Below are 20,062 nucleotides of genomic sequence, written 5' to 3'. Positions count from 1 at the left end.
GACAGAATGTTCAGACACCTGCAAAGGATCACATGGTTGTGAAGCAAAGTAACTCTCTTTAAACTATTTGAAAAATTCATGTTTTCACTTGCTCATATGCATATCCCGAATATCAGGTCATTTGGTACAACCACTATAAAACATGGAAAATGTTGTAATATTTTAAAAACTTTTACTAAATATAAAATGTTTGATTGTCCTTTTGCTGGCTAGCTAGATATCAGCCTGTTAGCATTGTTTGAAAATATTGTAATTTTTGGATTTTGGTTAAACCAAATCACTTTTTATTGACAAATTTTGTCCATCTTGTAAAAAATGACAAAAGCGGTGTTAATTAATTATAAAAACCACAATCTCATTGTTAACACTTATTGAAACTCTCCATCTCCATTAGGGTTTTTTTTTACACTTTTAAAAACCTTTATATATTTATATATATATATAATTTACAATAAATATAACTAACCTGGAAACAAGAAAAAATAGTTAGATCAGGGTTTCTGCGGGTCTTAAAAAGGTATTAAATCAGAGCACAAAGTCTTAAATTTATAAAGTCATGGCATTAAATGTTGCATGCACTGCAAAAAATTGTTCCTTAATATTTTTCTTGTTTTCCAGTACAGATATCCTTAAAGACACATTTATTGGAGAAGCAAAATAAAAAATGAAGTCTAGTTTTCTAAGAAATAAAGACAAAATTATCTGAGTTTACACCTAAAACATTGGTGAATGAATTCTATGCCACAGCTCCAGCTCTCTGATGCACCCTGTAATACATCAGAGTCCAAATTCCTTGCTTTATTTAATTCACTCCTTGCTGATTCATGCTCTAAACTGCCATGCACTATACACGGATTAGAGACTGAAGTTTTTAAACACAGCAATCTTTTAGGCTATTAATAAGGATGCTGTATATCAGGGCTATTAAATTACATGTCTGGAAATCCATGACCTGCAGAAATTAGTTAATGATTAAACATTAGGAATATTTTGTTACATCATTAACCATGTTTTTAAAAATCACATTTTTTTAAAGTATATGACTGCTCTTTTTAAGGCATCATACTTTGCGTTCTCTAGGATCTTTTCCCTTCTGTGTGGATCCCTGTTAATTTTCTCTCTATACTTCTAGGTCCTTTCTCTCCCTCAATTCTTTCTCTCAAAAACAAATTTTAATTAAAAAAATATAATTTAGGGGTGTCACACCAAAAGAAAAACAAAACTTATATAGTGGTTCCAAAAAAGTTAAATATTTGAACAATTCTGAGACAGAAACTAACCATGTGCACATGGGCCTCATGGGGCTTCAGTAACATGAATGGGGTTCTTCAAATAATTAAATTTGTCCGTGGAATTGGCCGATTTAATATCAGGATATGGCGTCACACCAGAGGACATAGTTTTCAGTGACAAAATGTATCAAGTACACTTTTAGAAAAAAAGGATTGCCATTTACTAAAAGACACATACTTTTCTCTTTAATTTATAAAAGTTGTAATTTATTGAACCAGTCACACCATAGGACAATTTAGAGATTTGGCTCAAAAATTAAAAACATCTAATAACAAAGCAGTTTTTTAACAGCAGGCAAAGAAATGTTTAACAATTTTCTGCATTTTAAATGATTACAATACTAACTATATTCATTTTTGTCATGTGTGACAGTGAAAATGCCGTCACATCAACAACCCATTTTCAGTACAATAAAATAAACAAATAGTTAAAATTATTAACTAATAGACTTAACCACATCTGTCACCCTAAAGACAGAACTACATTCTTGAACAACAGGAGGGACTGCTCACTGAGCTATTAAGAAGTCATAACTCATATAAGTCAAAAATGATGCCTGATAGGCTGAGTTGATTATCTATACTGTGGCATAGACAGGAAGAGTGAGATTCACTGAGGGAGGCCAAAATAAGAATTAAAACAGATGCCTATAGACTCGTGATTCTCCCCCTCTTTAAGATGCTTCCTTACTCCTTACATAGTACATATCCTGCAGCAAATGCACAAACCAGTTCACATGGTCTAAATCAGGGATGGGAATGAGTTTACTTTCTGCTTAATCAAACACACCTAAAAAAAAAAAATCTAATTTCCTGTCTTCAGGATTGCTTAAAAAAATTACAGACAGGATTTTTTGATTAGGGATGGAACTAAACTCTGCAGGACAATGGCCTTCCAGGACCAAAGTGGTCTATCCATGGTCTACATAACTTAAATAACAAATTATGTATTAGTTTTTATTTTATTTAATTTATTATTAATAAATCTTTGTTAATGTTAATTTCAACATTTACTAATACATTATTAAAATCTTGTTAACATGAACAAACAATGAACAACTGTATTTTCATTAACTAACATTAACGAAGATTAGTAAATACAGCAACAAATGTATTGCTCATGGTTAGTTCACGTTAGTTAATACATTAATTTTTAACTAATGAACCTTATTGTAAAGTGTTACCAGTTTTTTGTCTGTTCATTATTTTTATTTTTTTTTGTAATTTTGTTAATAGGGTTGTATACTTTTGATAAACCTAATAAAAAATAATAATAATAAAAATATATATATATCAGCAAATCCAGAATCCTCTCCAGAAACTGTCACAAAGTAAATGCCCATCAAAGGGTGCAAACATAAGAAACATAGGAACAATTACCCTTCAGATTCTCGCTGAACTGGTGCAAAGACCAAAATAAGTTTAATTCGATAACTGATGGTTCATGCAGGTCATAGTCTGAGAAATACTTTACAGCACTAGACATTTGGGTATAGACATACATTACTAACTAGTATGCTTGTGTTTTGTGTTAGAGTGTGGTTAAGTTTTTTTTCCTTGAACTGCCCAAATTTGTTACTTTGCTTATCAGTGTTTTATATTTCTGATGGCCACAGAAGTAATATTTTGTCCAGAATTAATGAGATACACAAGTTTCAACTTCTTGTTGGATTAGTAGTCAATCCACTGTTACTAATTCCGTAGCCTCTCCTCACAAATTCCATTATTCCCCTTTAAATTTTAATTATTCCCCTATGAGCTAAATTTACTTGTTTCCTTTGCAATAACTACAACTAGAAAAACGTGGTTATTTCAGAATATGAAAATAAAAAGATTCATCACATGATACTTAAACATTCTAACCAATGATATTACATGCCTCATAAGGATGAGGTTAGGGACAGGTCATGATTTTGTCACGTAAGAATGTGAATTTGATTCTGAAACAAGATGCAGTAAAGTAAATTCACTTCTCTTTTGTAGTTGCCCTTATGAAAATTTACCATAGTTTATGCATTGTATCCAGAACTCAACTGTGGTATTAGTAAGATCACAGTAGTCACAGGTAAAACCCTGCTACATTACATGCTTCGTTTATTACTTGATCGACTACTTTTGGAGTGTTTGGCTTTTTGTGTTTCACGTCAAAGGCTGCACCCTCCAGAGGTCACATTTGTCGCCCACATTTGTCTAGAGAAGCAATATTATAGGATTGACTTATTTCTTGTGAGGCATAAATTGCAGTAATTTCTTTCATACTATGGAAAAAAAAAAAGGTTGCTTATCTGAAATGAGACAGCCTCGATGGCAAATGTGAGGGTACAGCCTTTGATTTCGAACTTCGATTTTGCTCAAGTGTTTTTATTCACTCCTTCAAGTGGACTTTTATTGGGCTAAAGTAGGGAACAGTAAATGAGGATATATGAGGTGAGGTGAAATGAGGTGATTTCAGACAGCTTTTTCAAACTCTTCCCAATCAAACAGACCAGGTACAACTCATTAGCTCATTAGCAGAGACTCTTAAGACCTGAAATGGATGGGTCCTAAATGTGTGCCGTTGGTGTTCCTTCAAGGTTGGGAAACATTGCTATTTTGAACAGTTTTTGGATGAAGGCCTACAGCTAGATGCTGGAACATGAATGCAAGGGTTTCAGTCATAAGAGCATTAATAAGCTCAAGCACTGACACTGGTTAAAGGGTGCTTGTTATATAGAACTTATTTACTTTGTTCAGACAAATTCAAATACATCAAAGAGAAAGATACAACAGAGTATTCAGTAAGCTCTGCTCACTGTTAACATCACCTGTTTACTATTTCCTGTTTTTCCCCCACCCTTTTAAGCTGGTAGAAGAGTTTACTTGCATCAAATATCAGACCATATTCTAGACCTTGAAGAAAGGTCTAATACAGTGGTTCTCAACTTTTATCCTGGGGACCGAACGCAAATTTTGTATGTCTTCCTTAACACACTTGTTTCAGATCATCAGCTCAAAAGCTCCAGGAACAGACCTGAGTGTGTCAGATAAGGGAGAAATGTGCTTGATACTGCAATAACAGAGTGCAGACCATTAAACAATAAAATATGTATTTCAACTACACTGAACAATCAGTACAGTCCAATGCATGTCTGTAGCACAAGATTACATCTAGTTGTCTAGTTTTTCAGAACATGTGGATGTTTCTTTGTCCATTTACAGTCTTGTCATTGCACGTTCAGCTCAGCAAAGCCCGCCACGGGCAACGGCGCTGTGTCCTGTTGCATCCCTTTCCTTTGAGCCAGCCGACCTCGACTGAGCATAGAGAAGAACTGAAACCTGTGTCCCATTTTCTCAGGGTTGATTAGCATGTCATAGCTGTTGATGAGCTGCGCTCTGGTGGAGGGGTCATGACAGCTCCTCAGGAGGACCTAAGACAGAACATGACAAAACAAAGGTCATGAGTTAAAACAACAAAACTTTTGCAAAAAATATGGCTAAAGACTAAGTACACCGTGAAATTTCAGAGAGATTTGTTTTGGGTCAGTTATCAAAACACATACACAAAACCATTGTTTTTATACACAGATATTTATCAAAACTAACCCTAATAGAAAACTTTATGCATTTTTACAAAATAAAAGTTTGGGGTCGGTAGTCTCTTGTGCTCACAAAGGCTGCATGTATATAATCAAAAATAAAAACTGTAATATTGTGGAATATTATTACAATTAAAATGAACTTTTCTATTTTATTATAATTTAATATGTAATTTATTCCTGTGATAGAAAAGCAGCTTTTTCAGCATCTTTTACTCCAGTCTTCAACGTTATTGGTCTTTCAAAAATCATTCTGATAGGCTGATTTGGTTCTTTTTATGATTAATGTTGAATGTTTTATAGAAAACATGGTACAGTTTGGATGCTTTTGGAAGAAGTACACAGACATAACTACAGTCATTCTCACCTGCAGGCGCGAGTCAATGCCCATGTTCTTCAGGAAGGATCTTTGTGTGATGGGTCCCAAGCAGGTCACCTGATTTCCTGTAATTTTCCTCAGGTAACTGAAGTCCACATCTGCTGTCAAGTCTGCCATGCCAGGTGCCTCCAAGACATTGTGGAGTTGATGGCCTTTAAAGCCCTGCCACAAAAATAAACTTTAACAACAAATTCATACAGGGAAAAAATGTAAATAATAAATTAGCTCCATGCGGGTTACAAGTGAACTAGGACTTGGGCTGCTCCATTTAAACCCACTGCACAGATTCTGCCAGTAGTAGGCACTTGCTAAATGTAAGCAATGACGTACATCCAAGTAAATGAGACACTTTGAGAATTGGCAAGGGAAGGGCATAAAAATGAACCCTCATGTCATTTCCTTGTGTCATTCCAAATTTTTTGTTTTGACAATGGGCGATTCCCAGAGGGTTGCGGTTTTAAATTGTGCATGTTAAACTAGCTGTCTAGTTCAAATTCCATGCAACAACAACAATCACTCCTCCACAGGACACATAATATAGTAGTTCTTCTGTGTCTGTGGTGTAAGAAAAAATGATGGGGACATTAAGGATTGAAAGAGGAAGAACTTGCAGCATAGCAATTACAAAGTGCATGAAGCACCTTTGTTCCAATGGAGTCAGGATGAACACTGAACATCTTAAACTTTTATACAGTTACAATTTACTTCCCTGTGATCTGTATGTTAATGAAGCCCCATTGAGATGTCAGTGTCCCAAACCGGCTCCCACTGTACAGTTGATAACAATTTGCAGAATTGGTACAGAAACAATTAAAGTGTTTACTTAGATCTTCTCTGATAAATCGGTAACACTTTACAATAAGGTTCATTAGTTAAACATTAGTTAATGTATTAACTAAAATTAACTAACCATAAGCAATACATTTGTTGCTAATCTTCGTTAACATTATTTAATGAAAATACAGTTGTTCATAGTTTGTTCATGTTAGTTCACAGTGCATTAACTAATGTTAACAAGATCTTAATAATGTATTAGTAAATGTTGAAATTAACAAAGGTTAATAAATGCTGTATAAGTGCAGTTCATTATTAGTTCATGTTAACTAATGTAGTTAACTAATGTTAACTAATGAACCTTATTGTAAAGTGTTTTTGATAAATCAAGATCAATGGGTTGATACAGGTATTATAATGAAATCAGATGAAGTTGAATCACATTTTAGGGCAGGACACTAACATGACAAACATGCAAAAACAGCTGATATAAGCCTGGAATTTCCAGTGTTTGTTTGTTTATAGTTCAATGCCATGCCAGTTACCCCGGCTATATTCACAGTGAGAAAAAAAAAAAAATTAAAATAGGTTTTTAAATTTTATCTTAGATAAAATTTCTAAAACTAGATTTGGTCTTCCTTCATAATAAGAGTCAACTGAAAAATAAAGAATTCAAACAGAGTTCAATCTATCATTAATGGATTTGGATAATGGATTCTGGAACAAGGGGCATAAAGGTTAGTTAAAAGTTAATCTGGAATGCCCTATTCGACAACGTGTGTAGGTAATATGATCCCAGTGATTTTCAAAATGGAAACAACATTTTACACCAATCACAGGATTGATTTTGTAAAGGAATTTGACAAAGTGAAGTCCTACCTACAGCTCAAAATTTAAATGAGTAGCATAGGCTTACCGTAGTGAATCAGAATAAAGATAATTTTATGCACTTAAGGGATCGATAAGAATTTATGTATTTTTACAAAGAAAAATCTTCCATAGCACAGCTTTAAAGGGGTCATATGATGCTTAAGGATTTATTTTAACAAAGCATGCTGATCCAGACCAGCCTAAACTGCCTCGATCAAAGTCCAGAAATTACTGTCACAAAGTGAAATATTAGCATAATGCCCGCTCAAAGGCATACACAAAGAGATAAGACAAGGCTTCTGTGACTTGTAGTACTGTTGCAATGACGTGGGGACGCTGTGTGTTTGGATGCGAAAGCAAAAAGCCTTCCGAAAACAGATGAAATTAGGAATCATTGGTTAAGATTTATTTATAGCGCTGTTTCTAAACAGTACAACCCAAAAGTGTACTTGTTTACAGTGCATTTTTTGGAGGACAGCTTCCTGAACCTGGGAGAGCACAATGCCGGCTATACACAATTCGGTTCCAATTGATTTGCTTGATCATCCACATATTCAGAATGTGACTCGGGCTCTAATTCAGATGGTAAAATAGATGACATTATTAATTGTTTGTGGAAAAGCCTTGGATGCTGAAACTCGCAATTATGGTAAGGGGCATTACATTTTCAACACACGCTTAAGGTGTTTGGCCAATCACAAAGCACGGAGTCAGCTGCCTAATCAGAGCACTCTGGGTTTTTTCGGAAAGAGGGGCTTTGTAGAAACTGGAACTCAGATCGTTTCAGACAGACTGGGAATAGAGGTGCTGCAATAATTACAGTATGTCAAAAATGTGTTTTTTGAACGTTAAAGCATGTTAACCTATTCTATTACACCCAATAAACAAAATCAGAGAAAGCCTGAGAGAGATGACTATAATAGCACTTACTCTGAAAGTATCAGTTTTTGTTCCATCATGCCCATAGTCTACAATCAATGCTGCGCCTCCGTCATCAGCAATCCGATTGGCCATTTTCTGAACAATGACTCCACCTTCTGGACACACTTCCACATGTTGCCTGTTTTCATCTTTCTAAAAATAATAATTGACAGAGTTCACTGACAAACAAGTATGTACAAGAGGATGAAACAGAAAAAAATCTTTTCAAATCACATGTTTTACATTTATTTTTTCAAAAGCTCAAATGATCTGATATTATTTAGAAACATGGGCATGATGGTCTACAGGGGTCATCGCTGAGGATATTTAATGTTGGATGGTTTTTCTTAATGACACCACTCCAGGGGTGTCATTAAGAAATTGTTGTTGAAGTTTTGTGTAACTGTACATATTTGCTATTTATTTATTACATATTTTATCCTTATTTTTATCCTTACTATCTTGGAAAGCATTTTGGTTAACTGATGTTGTTTTTAAATGAACTCTAGAATTAAAATTGTAAAATGGACTTGCATTTCTTCTCATCTGCTGACTGATCGGCCACATGACAAATGTTCTCAGCAAAGGAGGAATAACTCACTTGTATAAGCATGCTGGAGGCCAGTGTAGGACTGTGAGAAACCACAAATCTCAGTTTTTCTGGACTTTCAGGATCAATATCAACCATCACCTCCCGCCAGCCATTCTCTGTTCTCTAAAAGACAAAAATCCTTTTATGTAATGCTAATGTTTAAGTTTGAAAATTATTATTTAAAATTAACTTATGCTAACATTTTTAATATTTCATGTGAATTCTTAATTTTACAATCTGGTGTACCTGAAACTTGTGAATGGGTAATGCATCAAAAAACTCATGGGCAAGGAAAACACTAAAACCTGGCAAAAGGAAAACAGACTTTGATTACAACTAGAAAGCATCATTACCTTATCAAGGAGAGAGTTTGTGTCAGTTTGATGCGTTCATACCCCTCGGGACATCCTCTATCCTGTGGTACCAGTATATAGGCAGGCCAGTACATGTGGTGCCACTGCAGTAAACAGGCTGATCATCATTACATGTCCACGTCTGATCTCCAGTTAGACATTTGGCCTGAAGTTGGCTTAACTTTGGGCTGACCTCCACAAGATGAACAGAGATATCTGTCTCTCCCAGGACAACTTTTAACTGACTGAAAACCTGGAACATATGAACACGAGACTTGCTCATTTGAAGTTCAAGGCATCCCCACAGTTGTAAGCATCTAAAGCATTCCTTTGGTACTCTAAAGTGCACAGTTAAAAATTATAGTGTGAAATTATATTCCAGGTTAATAATTGCATTACTTTTCACAGTAATTTCACAGTATTACTTCTTTTGTATCTAACTGCACTCTCAGAAATGTATTGTAAAATCTACAATAATTTACAGCAAATTTCAGTCAAGTTTTTACAATTGTAAAAAAAAAAAAAAAAAAAGCTTGGTTTCACTGTGAGTCTACAGTATTGGAATACACAAAAATTACTGTTAACAAACAATATCATATTGTATTTCTACAGTGCATATGTACTATGAAGGTACCCAACATGCAATACAGCATGAATAGATTATGCTGTAGATTATATATATATATATATATATATACACACATACACACACACACACACACACACACACTTGTTGGTTTTATCTGTGCTGCTGAACTTATTTTAGGTTCACTTTTAGCAGTTTGTGTTGTTGGTTTATTTTGTAATCTTCAGAGTGTATCTTATTTTATTATTATTATTTGTTTAGTGTCATCAGTGTTTTGTTGTATTGATGTCTGTGCATAGGTGATGCTTATAAGAAAAAAGTAATATGTTGCAAGATGATGTCACTATTGTGAAAGATCAATCTACAAACAGTTATGAATTTGAAAGATATTAGTAAATCTTCATGCTAAAATAACTTTAAAACTAAATCATTAAATTCGTGCCAAGAATTGTTTGACTGACTTAAGATCAGCTAACTGGCTTATTTTATATTCTAGCTTGTTTTAACAAATGTTTCAGTTGTCACACTTCTGACTGGCTAGATCAGAAATTTGAATATGAATATACAAGGTCCAAAATCATTTAAAATCTTTTAAATGTCAATATTTCATTTTTATTTATTTAAATTTTAAAATAAATTCAATTTATTTTTTTGTTTTTGCTATGTGTTCTTCAACATCATTAAGCATTATAGGAGAAGCAATCATTGTGGCACACAATTTTACTTAGATATAAAAGTTAGATTATTGTGAAGATTTTGAATGAAAATCCAAGAGGTAATTTTTTTACACATACTATTTTGCTCACATTTAACAAAAGTGCCAATATTAATGCATTTTATGGTGCCTTCCCCTACCAGACAATAGCCATTGGAGTATTTACCCTCAGGATGTCACTGGCTAATGAACCTCTACCTGGTCCGAGCTCCACTAACTGGAACACACTGGATTTCCCTGCTGCCATCCACTCACTGACACACCAGACACCCAACAGCTGTGGAAGAAAGACCATACTTTTTTAAAAATGTATATGGTTTTAAGAATCAGTGGACATTTCATTCTAAACAATGCTTACCTCACCGAAAATCTGACTGATTTCTGGTGACGTAATAAAATCACCTCCTGCTCCAAGCATGTCATTTTTCACGTAATATCCCTAAAAAACAGAAAACAGACTTGAGTTTTGGTGGAAGAGCACTTACTATCTAATTAGCCAGACAGACATTCATATAATCCATATGTATTAAGAGGGGAAAAAAATTAAAAAATTAATTCAAATACAGAATGACCAGCTTCTAAAAAATCTCAACACTGTTCAATTAAACATTTTAATTTTTTAACAGCCGTCATTATGATTGTGTGAAGTCTGCTTTTTCCAAATAATCTGATTTTCCTGGCTCTATAATGGGAGAAGGGAGAAGGAACAAAAAAGAGATTTGCACAAATATAATACCAAAATGCTAACACTTAATAACTTTCATTAATAAATCATTAACAAACATTATATAAATGTCACGATTATGTTTAGTTTCTTTGTGTCTTAGTTTGGTTTTCCCTGTTGTTTACTTCCTTGTTAATTTACTGATTTATTACACCTGTGTCCCATTTAGTTCCCTTGTTTGCTTCTCTGTATATATACTGTGTTTCGTTCAGTTCATTGTCCATTATCGTCTTTAGTTAATGTTAATTTAGTTAAATTAGTTTAATTAGTCATGTTAAGCACTTCATACCAATTATTCATGTTAACATATTATTCATTAAATCCTAACTACAGTTTGTAAAGGTCACACATTTGGTCTTCGTTTATGCAGACTTTTACTATTTACACATTTTTGCAAATAATTTATTTATTATTTGTTCATGTTTTTGCAGTATCCAATCTAAAGTTGAAACTATTAGTCATTTGTAAATGTTTATAAATATTTACTATTAATCATATAGTAACTTTATGGGCAGTCATCTCAATGGCAAAAAAGTGTCTTGAATGACCTGAATTCACCCTATTTACACATCTTTACAAATGTATTAATTATTTGTTTATGTTTTTGCAGTACCCAATCTAAAGTTGAAACTATTCATCATTTGTAAATGTTTATAAATGTTTACTAATAATCAAGTAGTACCATTATGGGCATTGGACCTTTAGCTAAGGTAACAACTTTTGTGTAAAAGGTGGTTAGTTAAGTTTAGCTAAATGCTTGCTAAAGACATAACACATAATTGTAATTTGGGTGCAAAACACATTTTTATTATCTCAACACTTAGTATACTATGTCCTTAAACAGGATAAATGAGATGAATCATACATCAACAGGGAAAAAAAAAATAAAAAATTAAGAAAATACTTTATTTATCAAAACAATGTAATATAAACAGTTTGAACAGTGTTTCCTTATAGTAATCAAACTGACCCCTGTTCACTGTTGACCCCTTAACCAACCCTTAAACCTACCCGTGCGACCAAACCGGTCCCTAACATTACTCTGTCACAGTGTTTCCCAACCTGGGGGTCGCCAAGCTCACTGTAGTTTGAGGGTTAGTGAGGAAACAGTCACCATTTTGACAATAAACCACAATGCAATTTCCGACGGTTAGTATTACAGTTTAATATTTTAATCATCATTAAAACTGTATTTGATTGCCAGAATTTGAAAAACTCACGGTAAATACTGTCCAGTATTAAGCAAAGTAAGCACTCATGCAGATACAGCATGCAGTTTCGTTTGAAAAAAATGGCGGAAAGAAGTGAGGTTTTGCAACAGAGTTCTGAGGGAAATTATATAAATTAAAGTATGAATGAATTCTATGAATGTATCTCTGAAGGGAACTGACTGCCTTGAGAAAAGTTTTGATGGCATATTCTTTTCATCGTCCCTCTGTGTAACGCGTAGTGTTTATAAGCGCAGCTTTTCTTTGTTTATGGGGTTACCGGGGAAACCGCTCTATTTCTATGGGGGTAGAATTGTAGCTAATCTCCAAATAAATAGATTGTGATCCACAAATAAATGTACAGATATTCACAAAAAATAATCGTATGCACAAATGAATAGAATGAGATGCACAAATATATGTTAGGATTTTTACAAAAATTAATTGAATTCCCAAATAAATAAAATGAGATTTGCTAATAAAAAACATATTCACAAATATGTTTTTATGTCACAAGCACAACTCTGCCTGCATTTATTTGTGAATCACCATCTGTACATTTGTGAATTGCTTTCTGTGCATTTGTGGATCGCTGCACGCATTTGTGGATCACCTCACGCATTTGTGGATTCTGAAACAATTCTAGCATCACGACTGCAGACAAATCCACAAATAGGTCGACTCCACCCACCGACTACTCAAGCCAATCAGATAACGGCCAATCGCAGAACACTCTCGCTACAACCAATCACGTTTTGCTTTACAATCGGGGTGGGAACAGACTCTGAAAGGAGCTCCGTACTATTCCACCAGTGTTGCCAAGTCCGCGGTTTTCCCGCGGAATTGGGCTACTTTTACACAGTTGCCGCGGGTTGTTTTTCATGTCCGCGGGTTGAATCGACCCCAAATAACGTGATACTTAGCGCCCCTGGAAAGCGAATTTTACCAGGGGTGCCACGCCAAAAACACAGATTTTACCCCCCGGAACGCGATTTTTACCGTAGGACCCCCAGTTCATTACTGATCACGGCAGTAATGAACAAGAGAACGTGTTGTGCACATTATTACGGTTCATCAGAGTTTTCTTACGGATAGAAAGTTCACCAGTTTGTTAAGCAACCCTGAAAAGGCATAAGCTCTTACAGTTATCTGGAGTTAAAAACGGACATTTCATGGTAGCTAATGTACAATAAAACTTCATGAAACTCATCAGTAAAGTTTTAGCCATCATTCAGATGGGGTCTGCTACACAAAAGATTTTTGGAGTATATTCTTTATATTACCATCAGGATCAGTGAATCGGGATAAAGGCTATGCACAAATTATGATCATTCACAGATCCTGAGCTATAACACCTTCTCTACATGACACGAGCGGCGCGGAACGGCGCGATGCAGCAAATAGAAGGCATTATAATCATTATAAACAAACGGATTACATTATTAGTGTCCATGTAAATGCAGCTATAATGTCTACAAGCGACACGGTGAGAAACGACGAGTCAGTGGCAGTAAACGGATGTCCTGTTCTACAGTAGCTGTAATACCACACTTGCACAATACCATGTATAATACCAAATATGAGCCTGAATAACCATCAGTGATGTACCAGTACGAGCCTCGGTATCACTGCAGCTATGGTTTTGGATAATGCAAATAAAGAGGTTACAATGCTGAAAAATACATTTTTTGTATTTATTTTGGATGCTGTAAATAACTTTTACAATAAAAAACTATTAAGTCTGATTCATCTGAAATATCTGCATGATCAAGTGTTTGACTGCTGGACATTTTACTTTTAAATGAAATGCATAATCTATAGGCTATGTAATTCAATAACCTGTCACATTTAAAAAGTCTATATCTTCTCTACAAACAATGGTAACGTTAAAATGTTTAATTAATGTTTAAAATATTATTTAAGGGCCTGTTAATGTTTATTAGCTGGTTTGCTGCTCATATCCGTTGATGTTTGATTAATAAACTGGGAAATGCTGTTGTTATGTGACGACAGTTTAATCTATTTTGCAAACTCACGTGTTTATCACAAGGTTAAATCCAGTTAGTTAAGTTAATAGCTAATTATTGAGGCTTTCTGTTCAATCTTGAATAACGTGACGCTTCCGTAACGTATCTGTATCCAATACCTTTGTTGTTCCCATAACAGAGAGCACTGTTTCTCTGGCATTTTTAAATGGCATATAAAATATAATAGTTTGGCTTGGCTTGACACACAGTCTAACGAAATATAAATTTTAAACCTCTTTTTACTGTACCATAAGAACCCTCTACTTCCTTTCTAAGCCAATGCAGGACGAGACCGCCCCCGATTGTAAAGCAAAACGTGATTGGTTGTAGCGAAAGTGTGCTGTGATTGGTCAGCGCAATGTGGCCGTTATCTGATTGGCTTGAGTAGTCGGTGGGTGGAGTCGACCTATTTGTGGATTTGTCTGCAGTCGTGACGCTAGAATTGTTTCAGAATCCACAAATGCGTGAGGTGATCCACAAATGCACAGAAAGCAATTCACAAATGTACAGGTGGTGATTCACAAATAAATGCAGGCAGAGTTATGCTTGTGACATAAAAACATATTTGTGAATATGTTTTTTATTAGCAAATCTCATTTTATTTATTTGTGAATTCAATTAATTTTTGTGAAACTCCTAACATATATTTGTGGATCTCATTCGATTCATTTGTGCATACGATTATTTTTTGTGAATATCTTTACATTTATTTGTGGATCACAATCTATTTATTTGGAATTTTGCTACAATTCTACCCCCATACATTTCTGCTGTTACAAAAGCACCACCTACTGACAGAGAATGGATTTACATTTTCATTCAGCCTGTCTGCGGTTTTTGTTTGTGAAACTCAGACCACATTTTTATGCGCTGTTGTAAATTTAGAAGTAAAATAAGCTAATGTGCGTTCTAAAACAATTCTGATTCTAATTCAGAAAATGAGGTATCTAGAATTATAAATTGAGCTGATTAAATAATCATTTTGACTCATCCTGTTTCTTAAAAACGGTTTAAAGGAACATTATAAAATGTTATAAAACATTTTGGTCAATACTTTATTTGAACATGTAATACAAGATAACATTATGTTACAGTCTGTTGTTGCGTTTATTAAAAAGTTAACAGATGATTTTTTTTTTTTTTTTGAATGTTAAAATAGGGGTCTCCTGGAAAAAAAGGTTGGGAACCACTGCTCTATCACACCTCAAAAGCAGCAAAAGTATTTTGCAATAGAGCCTGAACACAAGTATTTAGACCTTTTCCTGTGTGGAAGGACAGTATGTCTAGCTAGTAGCTACAGACAGGCTCTAAAAGCTGCCAGGGAAGAGCAACTCTGAAAACTCATAGAAAAGAACCAAAACAAACTTAGGTTATTATTCAGCACAGTGGCGAGATTAACAAATAATCAGATGTCTCCCGAACGGAATATTCCAGCACAGCTTAATAGTAATGCCTTTATGATTTTTTTCCACTGAGAAATTAGAAAGAATCAGAAACACAACTAAAACAGAATTTTCATTTTTGGGTGAACTAACCCTTTACTAATCTGCTAACACTTTATTTTGATGGCCCTCCAACAGACATTCTATTGACTATAAATATCTTTGCAAGTACATATCAACTTATTCTACTAACCCTAACCTAAGAGTTTATTAATACTCTAATGAGAGTTAGTCGACATGTAGTTGCAAATTAATGAGAGTTAGTTGACATAGTAAAGTTACTTATAGGTAGCAGACTATTTAATGTGGATTATTAAAATAAAGTGTAATCTTAGTTTCCACTGTTATGCTGATGATACTCAGCTATATACTTCTTTCAGACCAGATGAAATTTCTAAATGATTTTTAACACGGTGAAGACTAGACAGCCAGTAATTTTCTTCTATTAAATTCTGATAATAGAGATAAATAGGACCAAAATCCTGTACACATAAGCTCTTGGAAAACATCCTGCATTTAGAAGAATATTCTGTTACTTCATCCTCTACAGTTAAAGATCTGGGTGTTACATTAGACAGCAATTTATCTTTTGAAAATCATACTTCCCATGTTACAAAAACAGCATTCTACCACCTTAGAAACATTGCTAAGTTACGGAACATGTTACCTGTTTCGGATGCAGAAATGCTAATTCAGGCATTCATGACCTCAAGACTGGATTATTGTAATGCATTATTAGATAGCTGTCATGCATATTCAATAAACAACAGTTAGTCCAAAAAGCAGCTGCTCGACAAAACTTGATATCACCCCAATTTTATCTTCTCTACAATGGCTACCTATTATGTTCTGTATCAATTATAAAATTCTGCTTCTAGCTCCTTTGTATTTAACTGACCTTCTATCACGCTACAATCCATCATGTTCTTTAAGGTCACAAAATTCTGCTTCTGACTTTTGAACATACTAAGGACATTCAATCATTTATGAAAAAAGTGGTATCGTGTACCCCTAATTTGATAATTCAAATAAGCACTTCGATTACCCAGCCCTAACTGTAATGATACAAAAAGTTTAAGAATTCCATAGAATACAGTATAAAAAGTGAATGTGATATGATACATACCGACACTGGATTAGTGAGTGCCTCCCTCATATATTCAGCTACTGAAATTGGGCCTGTGGCAGTGATTTTGGAAATAAGATGTTTAAGGATGGATGTGTTTGACTCCAGTCTCCGGATGGAAGAGTTTGAGAAGGATCTGTTTCCCCATATGGTCCACATTACTACAACAGACAGCACTGTATCATTACTATGCAGTTTTCTTAGTTGTTGTGACTTTGTCATCTCTCTCTACAAAGAGATTAAACCCTGGACTGAAGAGAACAAAATAAATTAATAAAATAAGCACATCTTTGCCATCATAGCAATACATTACATTTTAAATTATATTTAAAAAACAAAAAGAAAACTTTTAAAAGCTTTAATAAAATTTCACAATATTACTGTACTTTTTATCAAATAAATGCAGCCTTGGTGAGCATAAGAGACTTCTTTCAAATATCTAAATTATTCCAAACTTTTGTATGTACTGTATGTGTATCTTAACTTATATGCAAGCGAAAATGTATGAGAGGCCGTGCTGTATTGTGAATACAGTCACGACTGAAGGGAATTGTTTGGCATGAAGCACCTGACAACATTAATAATGACAGGGAATATGATGAATATTGGATTTTTTTTTATTATTACTATTTTTTTCCATTTCAATTACATATAAAAATAAAATACAAATACAAGTGTTTGGTCAACAGTCTCTATTAAAGTAAAAGTAGTAAACTGATCAAAAACAGAATACATCAAATGACTTTGCCTACCTTTTCAATTCATAATAAAAGACCCATGTCTGCCGTTGTGCCAGCCAGACATTTGAGAATATACAAATTCCCAGAGAAAAGTTTTTCAATTATCTCAACAGCTTTAAAACTACTGATATTTATACAATGTGTTTATATGAAAGGTTTCAAACATTAAATTATTCCATAGTATTTAATTTTTATTTTTATTACTAAAATACCATTTTAAATAGTTTTCTTAGTCGGTTAATTTGTGCGGAAGGTTGCGCCACCTTACATTTCTGGGGTTTAAGATACCAACACAAATAATATTTATTATTTGAATGTACTGAAAATGAATTCAAACTAAATAGGCTTCACAGAATAAAGTGATACATGTCATGAATTTATCAAATTATTTTAAAAGGAAATAATGCACTTGGACACTTGCTGTAGCTTAGAACTGCACGCTTTGACAAACATATATAGCCGTTTCGGATTAGCATACAGTATTACATGCGAAATGTACGCAGTAGACTATGTGCAGTAGACTACCGTATCCATGCATCGTATTTAATAGTTATTTGATCAGACCTCAAGTTTTATTTTGAGTGACACTCGTAGAGCTGAGCAACGTAACGTAATGAGATCAAACAAGAATGCAGCACACTAACGTTACTGTCGGAAACATTCATCACAGCAGATTGAATTTGTTTTGGTGTTCAACACGTTAGTATTTAATTACCAATATAGTGTATCACTCTCAGCAAAATAAACTCATCTCACCTTCTGGCATTAGCCGCTTCAGCCTCAGCATAGTCTTCATGTTGCTCTCATTAACAACTTATTTCATGCCCCGAAATTATAAACATTAATGACGAAAGTGAACATCGATGTGCTCCACACACAGCGCTGTCAAATATCCTTCATTCGGAATCGTCTTCTTCTGATTCTTGGCAGATCGCACTTATCGGTGCATTACTGCCATCTCCTGGCAGCTTACAATAGTACCCTTCATCCCTCCCTGCGTATCCACTTTTTTTTTTTGTGAACTTATTTTATTTATTGATGTTCAAAACAGTGCACAATAACAAATAACAACAAAATACAAAAGGAAAAAGAAAAGAAAAGTCGCTGCTTTCATTTCCTGCTGATTATTAAAAGTAAAAAACGTCAGGCTGATACAACTCTCCTGATCATAATGAAGAAGAAAGCCTCATTAAAAATCCAGAAAAAAAAAAAAATCAAACTAAGGCCTGTTAACTTAGTGTTTCTATATAGTGGAACATTTGGCAAGTTTTTTATTGCCTTTTTCCCTTATCACATATTTTAGTAATCATCATAAGTTAGGTATCATTGGAAAGCTTAAACACTTAAAATTCCTCCTGTGAAAAGCATTTTGAAATTGGACATTGTGTTGCCATGGAAATCGCACATTTTGTTACCAAGGATATTTTACATTAAAGGGTTAGTTCACCCAAAAATGAAATTTCATTTTTTATTTATTTTTTTTAACTCACCCTCATGTTGGTCCAAACCCGCAAGACCTTCGTTCATCTTCGGAACACAAATAAAGATATTTTTGATGAGTTTTTTTTTTATCCCCCATTGAATAAAGTAACCAGATTTCTGAAATGGAAAACGGGGACATTTCCTATTTGAGTGGTCAAAATATTACCAGAATCTTATTTGTTATTATTTAGGGACAATACATTTTTCAATGTTTTTGGTTTTTAGTTGTTGTGGGTTCCCTATATTATTGCATTAATAATTATTATTATTTAGTTGGATTATTAGGATTTTTGGTCTGGTTTTAATACAATTCACCAAAAACCTATTACAACATTAATAGTAGTAATGGTAAACATTGTAAAAAGCAGTTCAAAGCAATATGTCTATTATAACAAAAGACTTTATAAAAGCACATTACAAAAATAAAACATGAATATGAGAAGATAAGATAAATAAATTTTACAAATATTTAACAAATATTTTTAACATTTTATTATTGTATTTAATATTTTCATTTTCACAAGCGGTTTATACTGTATACAGAAATGACAACTTTTTAAACTATTTTGAACTATTATTTTGTATTTTAGATATAAGTGGCTCGTCGCCACTGCTGCTTATTCACACAAACACAGCACGCTTTCTTTTCTTTTTTTTCTTCTTTTTTTTTTTTACCTTTATTTATATAGCGCTTTTTACAATGTAGATTGTGTCAAAGCAGCTTTACATTGATAACTGGTACATTATTTGGCTGCACAGCAGCTCTTAAAAGAATAGTGTCAATGCAGGCAGATCAAAGCACTGTTGAATATCAAATGTCAAGTCAAATGTCAAGTGTCCCCAACTAAGCAAACCAAAGGCGACAGCGGCAAGGAACCCAAACTCCATCAGGTGACATCAGGTGGCAGACAAGTGGCAAATAGGTGTTTAAATGGAGAAAAAAACCTTGGGAGAAACCAGGCTTAGTCGGGGGGCCAGTTCTCCTCTGGCCAACAGTGCTTTGTTACGATTCAGGTAGCTATCATAAGTCCGACAGGATCGCAACATTCAAAGTATTTATTCCAGTTCCATCCAATTGAGGGTTGTATTCATCACGGCTGTTGAGGAACTGTGTCGTGGCTGTCGTGTCGATGATACTTCAGGGCTGCGTTGTGGTCGTGTCAAGGCGCAGGTCCTTGGTCTCACCTGGATACGGCCTGGATCCGGTTGACTACGGTGAACCTCGGGATAACCATAAAGACTAATATTAGCGTAGA

General features: G+C 34.2%; 1 protein-coding gene across 5 annotated transcripts; it reads right to left on the bottom strand.

Annotated features, from left to right (window-relative positions):
• Positions 1 to 100: 100 nt before the first annotated feature.
• Positions 101 to 18,252, bottom strand: ndufaf7 (NADH:ubiquinone oxidoreductase complex assembly factor 7). 5 transcript variants are annotated; one of them, XM_051876132.1, is made up of 10 exons: positions 18,081 to 18,252; positions 16,585 to 16,745; positions 10,416 to 10,496; positions 10,224 to 10,334; positions 8,799 to 9,009; positions 8,650 to 8,708; positions 8,413 to 8,526; positions 7,821 to 7,964; positions 5,235 to 5,408; positions 101 to 4,699 (listed from the first exon to the last, which is right to left on the bottom strand). In XM_051876132.1, the coding sequence occupies exons 1-10, from the start codon at positions 18,118 to 18,120 to the stop codon at positions 4,496 to 4,498; spliced, it is 1,299 nt and encodes a 432-aa protein (XP_051732092.1). In that variant the 5' UTR covers positions 18,121 to 18,252; the 3' UTR covers positions 101 to 4,495. The 5 variants fall into 5 exon arrangements, with proteins under 5 accessions (XP_051732092.1, XP_051732091.1, XP_051732095.1 ...); XM_051876131.1 differs by having other exon boundaries at positions 16,585 to 16,835; positions 18,081 to 18,231; XM_051876135.1 differs by having other exon boundaries at positions 10,421 to 10,496; positions 16,585 to 16,835; positions 18,081 to 18,231.
• Between the last annotated feature and the right edge of the window lie 1,810 nt (positions 18,253 to 20,062).

The sequence above is a fragment of the Ctenopharyngodon idella genome, chromosome 20 (assembly GCF_019924925.1).
Source record: "Ctenopharyngodon idella isolate HZGC_01 chromosome 20, HZGC01, whole genome shotgun sequence".
NCBI classification, from domain to species: domain Eukaryota; kingdom Metazoa; phylum Chordata; class Actinopteri; order Cypriniformes; family Xenocyprididae; genus Ctenopharyngodon; species Ctenopharyngodon idella.
Note: the sequence above shows the minus strand (reverse complement) of the source record. Positions and strands in the feature narration are given on the sequence as shown.

Coding starts and splice junctions, on each gene's coding strand:
- ndufaf7 (XM_051876131.1), bottom strand. CDS start 16,806: ATGACAAAGTCACAACAACTAAGAAAACTGCATAGTAATGATACAGTG. Junction 9,010..10,223: donor TAGCCAGTGACATCCTGAGG/GTAAATACTCCA, acceptor CATATGTTCCAG/GTTTTCAGTCAGTTAAAAGT. Junction 8,527..8,649: donor TACCCATTCACAAGTTTCAG/GTACACCAGATT, acceptor TTTGTCTTTTAG/AGAACAGAGAATGGCTGGCG.